At 20.8% G+C, this 17016-nt stretch overlaps 4 protein-coding genes across 8 annotated transcripts; 2 read left to right on the plus strand and 2 right to left on the minus strand.

The window, feature by feature from the left end:
• Positions 1-91: 91 nt before the first annotated feature.
• LOC107992689 (serine--tRNA ligase, mitochondrial) lies at positions 92-3023 on the plus strand. 2 transcript variants are annotated; one of them, XM_017048708.3, is made up of 4 exons: positions 92-437; positions 533-1260; positions 1336-1503; positions 1592-3023. In XM_017048708.3, exons 1-4 carry the CDS (start codon positions 375-377, stop codon positions 1914-1916), a joined length of 1284 nt encoding a protein of 427 aa, XP_016904197.1. In that variant the 5' UTR covers positions 92-374; the 3' UTR covers positions 1917-3023. The 2 variants fall into 2 exon arrangements, with proteins under 2 accessions (XP_016904197.1, XP_028520049.1); XM_028664248.2 differs by having other exon boundaries at positions 92-303.
• On the minus strand, positions 2500-5574 carry LOC107992691 (protein krasavietz). The gene is made up of 8 exons (XM_017048709.3): positions 5361-5574; positions 4762-4833; positions 4384-4664; positions 3983-4287; positions 3579-3822; positions 3275-3494; positions 3025-3186; positions 2500-2943 (listed from the first exon to the last, which is right to left on the minus strand). Exons 2-7 carry the CDS (start codon positions 4820-4822, stop codon positions 3035-3037), a joined length of 1263 nt encoding a protein of 420 aa, XP_016904198.1. The 5' UTR covers positions 4823-4833; positions 5361-5574; the 3' UTR covers positions 2500-2943; positions 3025-3034.
• Positions 5575-7256: 1682 nt separating this feature from the next.
• On the minus strand, positions 7257-13924 carry LOC107992697 (insulin-degrading enzyme). Of its 4 annotated transcripts, none has more exons than XM_062083196.1 (14): positions 13285-13924; positions 12682-12875; positions 12050-12550; positions 11616-11818; positions 11283-11531; positions 10556-10948; positions 10369-10478; positions 9510-9654; positions 9327-9437; positions 9108-9228; positions 8658-8864; positions 8137-8429; positions 7861-8070; positions 7257-7758 (listed from the first exon to the last, which is right to left on the minus strand). In XM_062083196.1, the coding sequence occupies exons 2-14, from the start codon at positions 12857-12859 to the stop codon at positions 7507-7509; spliced, it is 2973 nt and encodes a 990-aa protein (XP_061939180.1). In that variant the 5' UTR covers positions 12860-12875; positions 13285-13924; the 3' UTR covers positions 7257-7506. The 4 variants fall into 4 exon arrangements, with proteins under 4 accessions (XP_061939180.1, XP_061939179.1, XP_061939181.1 ...); XM_062083195.1 differs by having other exon boundaries at positions 13580-13912; XM_062083197.1 differs by lacking the exon at positions 13285-13924 and adding an exon at positions 13109-13268 and having other exon boundaries at positions 12692-12875.
• Positions 13925-14262: 338 nt separating this feature from the next.
• Positions 14263-16803, plus strand: LOC107992657 (WD40 repeat-containing protein SMU1). Its single transcript, XM_017048673.2, has 8 exons — positions 14263-14412; positions 14484-14550; positions 14711-14854; positions 14936-15050; positions 15209-15851; positions 15934-16035; positions 16119-16455; positions 16524-16803. Exons 1-8 carry the CDS (start codon positions 14387-14389, stop codon positions 16620-16622), a joined length of 1533 nt encoding a protein of 510 aa, XP_016904162.1. The 5' UTR covers positions 14263-14386; the 3' UTR covers positions 16623-16803.
• The last annotated feature ends 213 nt before the right edge of the window (positions 16804-17016 follow it).

Raw genomic sequence — 17016 nt, forward strand, 5'->3', positions numbered from 1 at the left:
AAATTCTATTTTATTATAACTATTTTTATTAAAATATCACAATTATTTTTTTATAAAATATTATAATAATATTATATATTTAGTTTGAAGAACTTTTAAGTTTAAAGAAAAACACGTGTGTCTCATAGAATTGTAAAAGTTATTGTGTTATATAAAACTAAACAATTAATTATTTTCTTGAATAATGATATAATTCATTATAACAACTTAATTATTTACAAATTATTTTAAAATAATTTTGAAATAAAATAAATATTTCTAAATAATAAGTGCAATAAAAAAAGAAAAATGTATCTGTTAGAGGTTAATTGATTATAAAAAATTAATATTTAATATATATACATAATTTATAATTATATTATTCTTTTAAAAAAATGTGGTCTAGAAAACAATTTAATCAATTTTTTAAATATTCTCAATTTTTTACGCGGATTTTGGTATGTTATGTATATATAATACAAAAAATATTTATTTTATTATTTTTTTAATTAATAATAAAATAAAATTATATATTTATACATTTTTTTTGCAGTTAAAAAAACAATCAACACAATATAATGTAGATTCTATGTTGCATATTCCAGAACCTGAATATGATGTAGATTATATATGCAATCCATCTAATCGAGATATTATTTATAATAATATATTAGCAAGGAAAAGTATTGGAAATATTGACAAAGTTCTTGAATTTTCAAAAAAACCAGAATTAAAGAAATTATTCTTAAATGAATTGAATAAAATACCAAATCAAATAGATCCAATAGTATTATCCTATGGTACAGAACCAAAAATTTTAAAAGAATGTGGACACAAACCAAAATTTGACTTTGAACCACAAGAATTTTCAACAATAGTCACAAAATTAAAAGCATTCAAAAGTAATATTTTGAAACCCTTAATAGGACAACGTGGTTATTTATTTTTAGGAGATTTAGCAGAATTAGAAGAAGCATTGATTAATTATACAATCAAAAAATTAATGAAATATGATTTTAAACTTGTTTCTGTTCCTGATATTATTCCTACTGAAATAATAAATAGATGTGGATTAATATCAGATGATAAAAGAGATCTTATATATAACTTAAGTCCACATTATGGAAATTACAGTTTATCTGGAACAGCAGAAATGTCTTTAGCTTATAAAATAATGAATACCATATTTGATTCTGAAGATTTACCATTAAAAATGGCTGCTGTAAGCAGGTGTTTTAGAGCAGAAGTATCTAATCTTCATCAAGAGAAAGGTTTATACAGGTAATATAATATTAGATATTTGTCAATATAATTATATATAACATAATAATTATACATATATGTATATGTATTAAGGGTTCATCAGTTCACAAAAGTTGAAATGTTTGTATGTTCAAAACATGAAGAATCTGCAAATCAATTTCAAGAACTTCAAAATATTCAAGAAAATTTATTCTCTTCTTTAAATTTACATTTTCGAATAATTGATATGCCATCTAATGATTTAGGATCTCCAGCATATAGGTAAATAATATTAGTAATAATATTATTATACATAAAATTGTTTACATTTTAAATATTCTAACATATCATTATAAATTTATATATTTAGGAAAGTAGATATAGAAGGCTGGATGCCTGGAAAAAAAATGTATGGAGAATTATCTAGTTGTAGTAATTGTACAGATTATCAGTCACGAAGACTTGGTATAAAATATAAAACAAAGAATGGAGAAATTTTATATGTTCATACTTTAAATGGAACTGCATGTGCTATACCCCGTATGTTAATTGCACTATGTGAATCATATCAAACAAAACATGGTCGTATTACAGTTCCAAACATTTTAGCACCTTACATGACAGAAAAAATACTTATTAAAAAACAAAAAATTGCAGATACAAAACTTCATAAATTTAAGATATTCAATCTATAAATTTATCAGTACTTATATACTGAACATTTAATTTTTTCTAACGTTTAAATAAAAATAATAGAAATAATAATTTTATTATTATTTTGTGAAAATATATTTGAGAGAAAAAATAATAGATTTTAGTAGAATAGAGATATTAATATTTGAAAGACAATATTTTTTATAATTTATTACGATATTTTAATTTTATATCTATATGCGAAGATATGTATTTAAATTAGTAAATATTGTATATACTTTATCATGCATATATGTATATATTACATAAATCATTATAATATTTGATATTTAATATTATAATAATTTATGTAATTAAATATTTATTATTTATTATTTAAACTGGAATTTTAATTTATAAAATAAGAGTAAAATTGAAGAAAATAAAATTTTTACTTTTAATTATATATAAATATTGAAAATTATTTTATTCTTTTGATTTTCTTTTCAAAGTTAATTAATTTTAAATATATTTTACAATTTCAAATTATTTTATGTATTATATAATTATACATTTCAAATATTTATAACATTATAAATTACTATTATATAGGAAATTAAATAGGATTTATAGAAAATTCAAATATTAAACACCACCTGACAATATATTTTCTAAAAACTAGTACAATATTATCATACAAAGAATGTGGGTTTGAAAATTATACGTACACAGGGGTAAAGATCTTTTCTTCATTAACTTGTTATTCTGTATATATTTTGTAGCGGTGTTATAAAAATGTAACACAAAATATTTTTTCTTAAAGTAATACAATTTAAAGACACTGTCAATTTACAATCTCCTTTGCTAATTAGATGATAATGTTTTTTATTCATTAATGATTAAAAAACTGTATATACTTGTCTTGATATATTGTGTCTCAGAATGATACAAACTTTATTTTTTCAAAATTTTCATTTATCAGTGCAATCCAATTTCAGTTCATATTTTGATCCATTTTAAAAATTTTGGATAAAATCCAAATATATATATATATATTTTTTTTTTTTTGATAATGAAGCTTATATTATTCTGAAATAATATAAATAATAATATAATAATAAAAATAATATAAAGTTAAAAATAAAACTGTAAAATATTGATTAAACATACTTTTGTGTTTTTAATCTTCTTCTTCTCCTGATTCAGATTCTTCTTCTGCATTTTGTAACCACTCAACGAATTTTTTCATTTGATCTAAAAACATCATTTTTCCTTTAACAGAATGGCCTTCCTTATACCATTTCAAAATTACTTCTTCCGATATTACATCCGCTAAAATAAAAAACATTAGATAAAAAGATGAAACAAATAGAAATCATTTATGTAATACTACTTTATATTTAATATTACACAAACATACTTTTATAAAATAGTAAAACAATTTTTTGGAAGACTTTCATAAAGTTCATATTCTCATAACAAAATTCCTGGACTTTGAGAATAAGCGCATGCTCAGATCTGGCAGTGGTTGTAAAAGCATCAAACAGTGGAGTGTATACTTTTAAATGTTTCAGTGCTTGGTCAGCCACTAATTCTTCTTTTTTATTCCATTCAGCTTGACCCATAACTACAAGCCAAATCTAAAAATTTTTATTGTAATATTGTAACATAATATAATGTAATGTATTATAATATAATAATAATAGCCATAAAAGAATGATTACCAGGCCAATAACTTCATGTTCAGGAATACCACTCTTTTGTGCCATTTCTTTGAGATCAAGTATAATATCTTTTAAAGGACGATTATCAGCCAAATCATCCAATAATAGTTGTTGCAAGTCTCGTTTTGCTTCTTGACTTGCTTGAGCTTTATGTAATTTTACAATGTCTGCAAGACCAACAGCTTCAAATACAGATCGAAAATACTCTTCGGTTCGTTTATTAGGCGGCACAAATTCCATTAACCTATTGATTAGTATTGAAAAAAAAAAAAATAATAATAAAAAAAATAAAAAAAATAAAAAAAATAAAAATAAAAAAAAATAAGAATAAAACAAAAAATCAATAGATATAAAAGAGTATAGATATAACAATAGATTTTAGAATATGAAAATTTTTCTCATACCTTCCTTCAATATTGCCTTTTTTCAATGCAGTCATTAAACTTGATAGACCTTTTTCCTGTCTCCAAGTGACAAAAACTTCTAATAGAAAGTCTAATGCTAAGTTGTCTTTAACCAAATGTTCATTAATTAAAACTGATAAAACAGTAGGTGGAACAGAACCATTGGATATCCATAGAGCTGTCATTCTAGCTAATTTTATTCTTTCTTTAGGAGTAAAACCTTTCATAAAAACCAATACTTTTTTCATTTCTTCTTCAAACATTTTTTCCAGATATTTATAACGTCTCATAAGTTTGATAAAAACCTATAAATAATTATTTCCAAAATATTAAATATTTTATTATATATTATATTATATAATGAAAGTCTTATAGAAAAATACTTTTATAGAATATATTACTTGTTCAAAATTTCGCATAGATTCCATATCTTCTGGTTGTTCAAAAACACAAGCAGTAGTTTTAACTGGTTTATCACCATCTTGAGCAATAGAACCGCCTGGAACCAAAAGTCCACCAGCTATTAAGATGTCAAATAAGTCCTCCCCATATCGGCGGTAATCTAATTTAGAGCCAGCTGCGTCCAAGTACTTTGAAATTGCATCTAAGTCGTTACCAGCCTTTTCCAAACCAAGTAAAATCGCATCTCGAAATCCCATTGGGTCATATTTTTCTTTTTCATCTAAAAAATTATTTTTGTAATTTTTATTACATGTTATCTAAATTATAATAATTGTATTTATATGATAATTATAATAATTAAATTTTTAAAAACTTACCTCTTTTTCTGGTCTTTATGCGTTGACCTGATAATATTGGTTTTTCTATTTTTTGACTCATACAATACCTTTCTGAAAGAATAAAAATTTCAATAAATATGTTTCAAAATTTTTCAATTTTTTGTAAATTAAAAAAAAGTTAATATATTTATAATATTGTTTGCCTTATGTTAACATAAATTTTAAAAATTATTATAATTGTTTTAACTAAAATTACTTTTATATTTATTAAAAATATTTATATTGTAAGATATAAATTTAATAAGGTTAAAAAAGAAACTATAATGCAACCATAATGAGCTGGCATTTGACTTTAAATCTGTTGGCACTTCTTTGACAAATGGCGACTTTCATTAAATATATTCTATTACGTCAAGATTCCTACTTATAAATTTACTTTATAGAATTATTAGCATTCTTAAATATATGTTAAAAAATATATATTTTAAATAATTTATCATTTCTAAAATTAAGGTCATACAATGAAACCGCGATGGCTGAAATTTATAAAAAAGTTGAACCTTTTATAAAGATCAGGTTATCTTATAAATGAACAAATATTATTTAAGTTTTTTAAAAACTTTTACTTCTTAACTTACTTAGATGCACGTCCAACTGTAGAACTACCCCTTTTCAGGTGTATAAGGGCGATACGAAATATCTCAAAGAGGATTTTGAGCACTTGAGATCAGCGAAACCGAAGAGAATCAACTTGAAGAGAAGCCACAATTGACAAGGAATAGATAGGATACTCGAATTTGCATTTCGTAAAGCGTTTTTAACGCCATCTAAACAATTCAAAATACAGTATTAAAACTAAAATTTGGCATCTATTAAGAAAAAGAATATAACGACATCTATTTTAAGAAATGATATATTTATTAAGAATAGCGGTACATGTCAATACTATTTAATATATGTGTTCATATCGTTCAATATATTTAAAATAAATAAATAAATATATGTATATACTTAATAAAGCGTTAATATATTTTTATTTTCATTTACAAACAAGTTTTTCAAGCGTATTTATTTTAATATAAACTAAAATAAAATAAAATTATAATATTGACAAATAAACAAAAAAAGTTTTATAAATTTTTTTCTCTAAGTAATAATATTATAAATAATGTACTAAATAAATTAATATTATTATTAGAATACAAATAATATTGTAAATAAATAATAAAATAAATTATGCAAAATATTTATATTTAAGAAAAATTAGAACTATTTCTAACTTTCATAATAAAAGCTAATTTCTAAAATTTGTTCTTCACTTATAATATAAATACGAATTATTTTTTACTATTTTTTATTAAAAATCTAATTATATATATTATTATTAGACATTATATAGATATGTAAAATAATATGCATACATGATCTAGAGATATTGAAAAATATTTAAGAAAAGTATAAATAATTATGCTAAGAGATAAAAATATATAAAAAAAAAGAAAAATATAAATTTAAAATAAAATATTGAAAATACTTTATAATCTATCCAATGAAATATTTTTATAATCTAGATAAAAACAAGATATAAGTAGGTAATTTTAACATTAATTTATTTATGAAATTATTTTTTATTAATGTAAATATTTTCTTAATTTATTTATGATAAAAATTCAGAAAGAAAATTTATTTTTACAAAAATAATCTATTATAATAATTGGATTAGTAAGTAATATTGTATTGGATTATTTAATAAATATTATTAGTATCAATTGAATATCATGTGTAATCGATTTGAATAATTTTCAAACACTTAGTAATTCAATGATTTGAAGTTAGATATGATTGTATTAATAATTTTCCAGCTAAAATTGCAAAATATATATTTTAATTTATATATATTTAGTCGAATAGAACAAATTCTGATTATATCGCGAAATTTTTATACGAAACGAAATGACATTATGTGAAACTATACAAAAATTATCTTTAACATTTTAAATGTGATTAAAAACTTTTTAAGATATTTTTCTAACATATTTATTATTATTATTATTATTTTGAATGAAATTTAATAGTTCAAAATTAAAATTAATAAATAAATATAATTCAATTTATATATTGTGCTAATTTTCTTTTGATTGGAAGAATCTTGTCAATATGTTAAATAAATCTTTATATAGAAAGAAATAAAAAAAATTAAATTATCATAATATATTTGCTTATTACCAATGTGCTAATTTTTAATCAGTTTTTATTACATCTTTTTCTTTAATAATCTATTGAACCAATAAAAATTGAGTTATAAAATTTTCAAAATATTTTCCATTCGAGATGTAGATTTTAATTAAATCTTAAACCAGAAAATAATATAAAAATTATTCATAAAGAAATTTTAATGTGTAATAAAACAATTTAAATTTATTATATTTTTTTCTTAATGCATTAAATACACAATTGTAAATGCTAATGTATTATTGATAATATATTTATTTATAGATTTATATAGAAATAAATAAAATACATATGTAACTTCATTATATTGTTTGACATATTTTTTTATTATTATATTTAACATTTTCATTTAATGTACTTACTACTTTTTTTATTTTTCTATTTATTAATATTTATAAAATTAATATTTTCAAAAAATTGTTTAATATTTTAAACAATTTTGTTTATGTAACAGAGCATGTTAGAATTATTTAATTATTTATTGATATTCACTACAATCTGTTGATAGAATGACATGATTAAAACACATATTCACAATTATTATTAAGCTGGTCATAATTTTGATGAATGTACTCCTTTCCTTGGTACATCAGTAAATGGTTTTGGCAATGAATATAAATTCTGACTAATTTTAAAAGACAAAATATCATCAATTTTTTTATATTCAATAGTATTATTTATTTCATTTGATTGCTCAGTATTTTTATTGGATTCCACTGCTTTTTCATTGTTTGAATTTTGATCTTTTAACGTAGAAATTACGTGTACTGATAATTTACGTTGAATATCATTTTGAAGTATATTCTACAAATATAAAAAATAAAAAATTTAAATCATATTACGATATATATTTATTTAAATAATATATAATTTATTTAAATAATAATAACATTATTAGATACGTACTTTATAAAATTCTAATATTTGTTCTTTTGTTATAGTTCTTAAATATGCAACTTCAATATTTGCTCGATCAAAATTATATTGTTGTGATACAATTTCATTCCAAAATATTGAAGATAAAGTGGTCATTTGTTTAGGTTTTTCAAGTCGTCGTATTGCTAATGATTCTTTATGTGCATTAAATTCTTCTTCTGTCATAGATGATATATTTTGCTGAAATATATTAAGTTTGAATGTAAATTCTGAATATTTAATAATATTTAAAATTTAATTACTAACCAGCATAGAATTTAAAAATGTATGAATTCTTTGTTCAACATATTTAGGATGTCTATCACTTTGAACTATAATTCTTAAACCTTGTGCACCATTTGTCCTTCGTACTCCACTAAATACTATATATCCCAATTGTTCTTTAGTTCTTAGTGTAGTAAAACAAGGTTCTGATAAAATCTGTGCTAAAAGTTCTAGTAACATATTTGATTCTGTTGATTGTAAACCAGTTTGGCAGTAAATTTGTGTACATGAACTGCTATGATATTTAGTTTGCACTTCAAATAAAAAATGACAACCTAAGAAAAATATATTTTTTAAAACAGAAAAGTTATTATAAATAATTAAAATACATAAATAATATATAAAATTGGTATAATTTAATGTAACATATAAAGAATATAGATATATTTATAAAGATTAATTTTTTATGAAAATTTTTATTTAATATATCTAAATTTATAATAAATTTTACTACAGATATTATTTAAAAAATTATTTTAATATAAAAGATTAAATATACTTACCATCTTCTAATTTGATTTCACGATGTAAAATTAATTGTCTAGATAAAAGTGGAATTATATGAGGAATTGCATTTGATAATTTTGATTCTATCAGTCTTGCTGTTTCTATAGCTTCTGACATTGTCATGTTACCATGTATTAAACATTCCATATGTATTTTACTCAAAAATTGAGGAATAAAATTTTCAACTTTTTCAACAGTTAAGTCTAGATATAAATATAATAAATAAAAATTTTAATATTTTTATCTTAAATTATTAAAAATATTTTGGAAAATTCTATATAATATTAAATATAAAATATATTGTGTAATACCATATATATTATACTGTGATATTATATAATAAATTGTAAACAAGATAATAGTTAAGATGTAATTATTTATAATGAATATTTTTTATTTATGTATCTATTTATTGACTAAAATATCTAGATGTTTTACAAACTTACGAGACAAGGCATTTAATAATTCATCCTTCATCCAAATTTGTTCTGATAATAATACAGCAAGATAATAAACTGCATGCTGATATGGTTGTTCAGCTTTATAATTTTTTAGACTTCTAGAATACTAAAATTCATAAAAATAATATAAAAATCAATGATAAATATAATAATATATAATAAAATATACAATATATGTAAAAAAATTAATAATAAAAAAATTACATTTTCTTTCCAAATTGCAAATCTTTTTCGATCAACTTTAAAATTAAGCATTTTATCTATAATTTTATCTAGTAAAACACGTTGTTTATCATCATAGCCAACAATTCCCAACTAAAAATATATAATACAATTATATTATAATATACAATTATATAATAAAATATTTAGTTAGCTTTTACTCACTGTCATCCCATATTTACTATTAGTAAGTTCCCATTTAAGACCAACTATATCAGCAGCATATGCAAATTCATTTAAAGCATCACGAAATAATAATACAAATATGTATGTTAGATTATAACTAAGAGGATCCAAATATGCTAGTGGACTGTAAACAAAGTATTAAACAATTTTATAATATATTTAATATAAATATGAATTAAATTATATCATATAATAAATGATATAAAATATGTATTTAGTATAAAAAGTTTCCCTAGTCTAATAAAATAGTATTAATGAGAATTGATTTTGAAAAAGTATAAATTTATATTATATAAATATTATATAAATATTTTAAATAAATAATTAATTAATTCTTGACAGAAAAATATAATTCTTTATATTTTAATATATATATATATATGTATTTTTAAACTATATATAGTTATTGCAATAATTAATAAACTTTATCTATGCAATCTTGTAACAAAAAATAACAATTTTACATTAATTTAAGAATTTAAAAAAATTTAAGAATTCATTTTAATAGATATTAATTCATTCTCAAAATTAATTATATAATTACTTTATATATTTTTTATATATAATATGATAATATGTATAATACATAATCAGAAAATTCATACTTTTTTGATTCAGTAATGCAATTATATTAAAATTGCTTTTACACATACATATGTATATATAAAAACTATATCATCTTGAAAGAAATATGACAAACATTGTTGTTAACTTCATCAGAGATAAAATAATCAGGATCAGTGTATCATTCAACCTCTAACTATAATGCATATAAAACATTGAAATATTTTCAATCATTACAAATATACAGAATTTTATTTTTTTTTAATATTTTTACCTGACAAAATCAAGAAATAAATTAGCCTTGGGTATAAGAAATTCTTCATCTTGTTTAAACCATAATCTTATTAACGAAGTATCTTCAATAATAACTGGAAATTTGGATGTCTATATATAATAAAAACAAAACTTTTTATATATATACATATAAAAATACATAAAAAAAAATAAATAAATTTATTTACTTTGTCTCCTATTGGTTTTATATCAAATTTTTCTGGTATAAACTCATTCTTTGGTGGTAATTTTAAATCTGCATTTAAACCAGCATTAATCCATTTATTTATAATGTCTGGTGATATCTTTTCTTTTTTAAATTTAACACCATACCATTTTTCGGTTTCATCAGTTATATTTTCAAATAACTTTCCAACTATATGAATTCTAACGTTTTCTGGTTTCAAAAATTCCATTATACATTTAATTAAATCTGGTTTCCATAGTAGAAAAAGATGTTCTACTATTAAAATATCTTCTATTGGATAATCATACAATATTTGTGCTAAACCACTGACATAATCACAAGGATAACTTTTTTCTTTAAATCGAAAATTTATATTTGCTACATCTTTATATTCCTTCAAAATAAAATAGTTTGATTAAATATAATTTTATCCTTACAATTAACACTTCACCAATGAAATGTATAATTTTTTATGCAAATACTTTGCAAAAATTATTTGTTCTTAATATATTATTCTTTCTCTATATATTTCTTCTTATATATATAATATATTATATAATTACATTATACATTATATTAATTTTATAATATATAATATATATAATTAATATAAAACATATATATATATATATATATATTTTCCAAACTAGATATATAAATATTAATTCTTAATGGCGAAGTGTTAATATTTAAGTATGTGTATTATATAATAATTTATAAATAATTACATTATAAATCCATTCAATTGGCCCATTTTTTTTTAACATATTAATATATTGGAAGGTTAATAGAACAATATCATCAATATGTTGAATACCTTCTTCTGTTAAATCAACAAAAACAACAAAGAAGCTAAAACCTCTAGCACCTAATCGTTTACCTGATCCTAATGAATTACACCATCCTTTTGCTTTCAATAAAGATAAGAGTGATCCTTCACCTTCATGTCCTAATAAATGTGAAATGTAATGTGCAGGCTAAAAAAAATAAAATGAATATATTTTTTATTGAATAAAAGAGAAAAATAATTTAATATGTTAAGAAATAAATATAGTTATTACCGCCGATTTATAATGTTCTCGTAAATCAGGTATAGGAAATATAATATACAAACTCCTAATGTCTTTTATTGGAACAATATACCATTTATGTTGGAAATGTTGCTCATTAAAAGGATGTTTTGGCCAAGTAGGTACTGGAATTTCTTTATTTTTTACTTGAGAAAATAACTCTACTACCATTTTTTCAAGTTCATTTAAACTCTCTGAAAATAAGTATAATAAATTTTTTATTTAAAATTTTTATTTCATGTAATATAAAACACAATTAATTATAAATATTAAATATATTTAAATTTGTTTAGAATATATAAAATAATATATAAAAAAAATTATAATTTTATTTTAAAAATTATACTTTTTAATTAAAGTTATAACTTTTATTAAAATTAATTATAAAATATTAAGTAAATAAATAAATAAAATATTTGATTTACCTTTGCCAAGTACACATAATGCCATAATATTAGAAGAATAAAATTTATTATGAAATTCAAGTAATTTTTCTCTTACATTTATTCCTTTTTGTTTTGGAATTATATCTAAGGTTTCCTTATTTCCAGTAGCAAACCTTGAAAAAGGATGATTTGGATCAGCAGATGATTTTTCTAATTGATCAAGGCGCCATGTATCATTTGCTATATTTTTCTCACATTCCAAATGAATAGCATTTAATTCTAAATCAGTTAAAGCTTCTGTAAAAAGTGGTGCAATAAAAAATTGTGCAAAACGATCTAATGCATCTCTTAATTTTTCTGCATGTACATCAAAATAATAAAGTGTATGATCCATATGAGTTGATGCATTATATGAACCACCATTTTGAGATAAATATTTATTATAATCATTTTTTTCTGGATATTTTTCCGTTCCTAAGAATAACATATGTTCACAAAAATGTGCTAAACCTAATAAATCATCTGGTTCACTTAAATAACCTATAAAAATATATAATATAAAGATATAAAATTTATATTATAATATAAAATCTATATTATAAAAATAATAATTATATTTTATTATACTTAAAAATTAAAAATATATATAATTATATAATATTTTATTTTACCAATATTCACATTCAATGCTGCAGCACTTTTATCAGTTGTAGCATCGCTAATCAGTAAAACTTTCATTTTATTATTAAGTAATAAACCTCTGTATTCTCTTTTATCATTTGGTGATTTAATTATGTTATTATATTGTTTTTCTATAAAATTATTGGCCATATTGGCAGTTATTTTCATATTATATGATTTATATCTGAAAAAAAAATAGGAATGTTATATAAAATATAAATAATTCTTAATATTATTTGACAATAATAATTAATCAAAAATAAAATTCCTTTTTATAATATAGATACTAAAATTAAATATTTCTTATCTTTTAATGATAAAAAATATAATGATATTACAAATATTAATACAATATTCATTTTGCTATAAATTATTGTTAACATATTGAATATATAAATGTTTAATAATTCTACTTACAATCTTATATCTTGCAATTTTGTTTTATAATATTAAAATCTTTTTAATACTCAAGTTTTACAATTTTGTTTTATCTCAATTAATTAAAAAATAATTTTTTTTAATAATAAGGTTATTGTACGTGTTATAATAATAGCGCAATTTTTAAATGATCGATAATACAATAATGTACGTACTATAAAAAATATTGCACGAAATAAGACGTACTGTTAGGTTAGAATAAATATAAAATCACAGTAACGCACAATTATATACTGCACATTATAATTTCTTGATATCGGAAAATAATTTTAATATTTTGAAATGCATTGTATACTTGTATTAAGATATTTATGATAATGTACATAAACTTTAAATTTATTGAATACTAAGTAATAAATATATTCTTTCTATTGTTTCACAAATTAGTAAAGATTTCATTCAGATAGATCATGATCGAATTGTAATGTTTCATCAAGAATACATGCATACCTGTAAACAAAGAAAGAATGGGTTGGTTCATAAAAAATACGAAATTTAAATATATGTGTTAAAACCATTGATGATTCTTTGTAAATTATTCTCCAAAAATTAAAATTTATTTAATCTTGTTATCATGATTAGTATATAATGTTTTGAAGTAAGTTGCAGTGAATTTCTATAGTTAATTTTTATTTTATAATAATATAATAAGAATTAAATATTTATGAGAAAATATTTATACTTAATATTAAAAAATATGGAATATTTGTAATAATAATTATATTTTTAATTAATAATAATTTAAATAATTTTGATTTTTACAATTATGTAATGTAAACTTTCATATATATATATATATATATTTTAAATATATATATATAATAGAGTATGTCATATACAAATCTTTTCATATATTCGTATACAATTTTTAACTATATAAATTTTTAACTATATAAAAGAAACTATAATACAATAAACTATAACTATACAATCTTTAATATGAACATAGCAATATTATAGGAAATTTGATGTATAAAAATATTTACACTATTGTAAATATTTTATATATATATTATATGATATTATAGTTTTCATTTTTTATATATATATTACATGATAAATGTTTTAAAATTGTTGAATAAATCTAATCTAGTTTTTTTTCAGTTTGTTTAAATTTAGTGATAAAAATTAGAAACATAACTATTTATAATTTAATAGTGGTAACACTGTAGTAAGCATAATATTATTAGTGACTGTCATTCTTTATTAAATAGAAATATTATTTTCTTATATATTATTTTTAAAATATTGTAAAAAATGTCAATTGAAATTGAATCTGCTGAGTAATTATTTTATATATAATATTTATAATAAGATTTTTATACTTGTTCTTAATATCTATGTTTGATTTTAGCGTAATTCGTTTAATACAACAATATCTAAAAGAGTCGAATCTTGTCAAAACATTACAAACATTGCAGGTACTTATTTATATTATTATTTTTATATATATTTTTATCTTAATGAATAGTTATTATGAATCAACTTTTTTGATGAATTAGAAAAGAATACAAATAAAATTATATGATATTATATAATTATAATATTAATAATATTATTAATAATACATATATAATATAGGAAGAAACAGGTGTATCATTGAATACAGTAGATAGTGTAGATGGTTTTGTAGCAGATATAAATAATGGGCATTGGGATACAGTATTAAAAGCAATACAATCATTAAAGTTACCAGATAAAAAACTCATTGATTTATACGAACAGGTTCGTCATTTATTATATATGTAAATTTTTTATAATTTTTATAATTTTAATAATTTATCTGATATTTATAATAATCCATAGGTTGTGCTAGAATTAATTGAACTACGAGAATTAGGAGCAGCTCGATCATTATTGCGACAAACAGATCCTATGATTATGATGAAACAACAAGAACCTGAAAGATATATACATTTAGGTACGGTAAATGAAGATAATAATTTTATTTATTTCAATATTATATAACTAGATGTTATTATATAGAAGTGATTTTATACTTATTTTATACTTATGATTTAATTTTATTTTATTTTTATTTATATTAGTTTTAACATTATTTTTTCATTTTTTATATAGAAAATTTACTTGCACGTTCATATTTTGACCCACGCGAAGCATATCCTGATGGAAGTACAAAGGAAAAACGAAGAGCTTATATAGCTACAGCTCTTGCTGGTGAAGTATCAGTTGTGCCATCAAGTAGATTACTTGCATTATTAGGACAAGCATTAAAATGGCAGCAACATCAAGGTTTACTTCCACCTGGTACTACAATAGATTTGTTTAGAGGAAAAGCAGCAGTACGAGATCAAGAAGATGAAAAATATCCCACTCAACTTTCAAAACAAATAAAATTTGGTCAAAAATCTCATGTTGAATGTGCAAGATTTTCACCAGATGGTCAATATTTGGTTACTGGTTCTGTTGATGGATTCATTGAAGTATGGAATTTCACAACTGGTAAAATCAGAAAAGATTTAAAATATCAAGCTCAAGATAATTTTATGATGATGGAGCAAGCTGTGTTATCAATGGCTTTTAGTCGTGATAGTGAAATGTTAGCTGGTGGTGGGCAAGATGGCAAAATAAAAGTATGGAGAGTTCAAAGTGGACAATGTTTAAGAAGATTTGAAAAAGCTCATTCAAAAGGTGTTACATGTCTTCAATTTAGTAGAGATAACAGTCAAATTTTATCCGCATCATTTGATACTACTATAAGGTATATAGCATATTGAAGTGAAAATTTATTTTTAATATTAAAACAATTTATAATTGATTTATATTTTATAATTGTAATATAGAATACATGGACTTAAATCTGGAAAAACTTTAAAAGAATTTCGTGGGCATGCTTCTTTTGTGAATGAAGTAGTGTTTGCACCAGATGGACATAATTTAATAAGGTATAATATAAATTTCAATATTAATTAATTAATTAAAGAGTTTTATTAAATAATTATTAAATTCTTTCACTTATATTGATTAGTGCATCATCAGATGGAACTGTAAAAGTTTGGAGTTTGAAAACAACAGAATGTATAGGTACATACAAATCTTTAGGAGCTGCAGATTTAACTGTTAATAGCATTCATCTTCTTCCTCGAAATCCAGAACATTTTGTAGTGTGTAATCGTTCAAATACAGTAGTAATTATGAATATGCAAGGACAAATAGTGAGATCATTCTCTAGTGGAAAACGAGAGGGAGGTGACTTTGTGTGTACTGTTGTAAGTCCACGTGGTGAATTTATTTATTGTGTTGGTGAAGATCTTGTGCTTTATTGTTTTTCTACATCATCGGGAAAACTTGAAAGAACTCTTAATGTAAGTTTGTTCATTTTGATAATTTATTTTTATATTATGTATTTACTGATATTATTTTCACATTTCAGATACATGAAAAAGATGTTATAGGTTTAACACATCATCCACATCAAAATCTTTTATGTTCTTATAGTGAAGATGGCCTTTTGAAATTATGGAAACCATAAAATCAAATGTACTTTAAACATTATTTTTCAATTCTAATGAACTTTAATTGTATCATATAATTGTTATACATCTTTTATCCTTAATTTTAGAAATTAAGAAATAGATAAGGATATTCATTTTTCTAAAATTAGTTTTATTGCACTTTATACTATAATACAATAAAAATATATTACATACGTTTATTATAGTTTTTATTAAAAATAATATATTTATAATTTAATAAATTTCATTATCAATTTTTTATCAATTCATTTGAACATGCTGTATGATATAAACAATTTACGTACATATTTATGATAAAAAAATATAAAAATTAAATGATTTTTGTTAAGATTTTTAATAGGTAAAAATAAAATTAATTATGTATCAAAATCGTTTTTTGAGCGTATTTTT

Source organism: Apis cerana, linkage group LG12, assembly GCF_029169275.1.
Source record: "Apis cerana isolate GH-2021 linkage group LG12, AcerK_1.0, whole genome shotgun sequence".
Classification (NCBI taxonomy): Eukaryota; Metazoa; Arthropoda; class Insecta; order Hymenoptera; family Apidae; genus Apis; species Apis cerana.

What these genes read in the sequence shown, in the direction of transcription:
- LOC107992689 (XM_017048708.3), top strand. Translation starts at nt 375, where the DNA reads ATGTGGTCTAGAAAACAATTTAATCAATTTTTTAAATATTCTCAATTT. An exon ending in AATTTTTTACGCGGATTTTG is followed by an intron (nt 438 to 532) that starts GTATGTTATGTA and finishes TTTTTTTTGCAG; the next exon opens with TTAAAAAAACAATCAACACA. An exon ending in TTAGGATCTCCAGCATATAG is followed by an intron (nt 1,504 to 1,591) that starts GTAAATAATATT and finishes TTATATATTTAG; the next exon opens with GAAAGTAGATATAGAAGGCT.
- LOC107992691 (XM_017048709.3), bottom strand. Translation starts at nt 4,822, where the DNA reads ATGAGTCAAAAAATAGAAAAACCAATATTATCAGGTCAACGCATAAAG. An exon ending in AAAGGCAATATTGAAGGAAG is followed by an intron (nt 3,823 to 3,982) that starts GTATGAGAAAAA and finishes ACTAATCAATAG; the next exon opens with GTTAATGGAATTTGTGCCGC. An exon ending in TGTTTTACTATTTTATAAAA is followed by an intron (nt 3,187 to 3,274) that starts GTATGTTTGTGT and finishes TTTTTATTTTAG; the next exon opens with CGGATGTAATATCGGAAGAA.
- LOC107992697 (XM_062083195.1), bottom strand. Translation starts at nt 13,647, where the DNA reads ATGGTTTTAACACATATATTTAAATTTCGTATTTTTTATGAACCAACC. An exon ending in ATTATGTGTACTTGGCAAAG is followed by an intron (nt 11,819 to 12,049) that starts GTAAATCAAATA and finishes ACTTATTTTCAG; the next exon opens with AGAGTTTAAATGAACTTGAA. An exon ending in TGAAATCAAATTAGAAGATG is followed by an intron (nt 8,430 to 8,657) that starts GTAAGTATATTT and finishes TATTTTTCTTAG; the next exon opens with GTTGTCATTTTTTATTTGAA.
- LOC107992657 (XM_017048673.2), top strand. Translation starts at nt 14,387, where the DNA reads ATGTCAATTGAAATTGAATCTGCTGA. An exon ending in TGAAAGATATATACATTTAG is followed by an intron (nt 15,051 to 15,208) that starts GTACGGTAAATG and finishes TTTTTTATATAG; the next exon opens with AAAATTTACTTGCACGTTCA. An exon ending in AACTTGAAAGAACTCTTAAT is followed by an intron (nt 16,456 to 16,523) that starts GTAAGTTTGTTC and finishes TTCACATTTCAG; the next exon opens with ATACATGAAAAAGATGTTAT.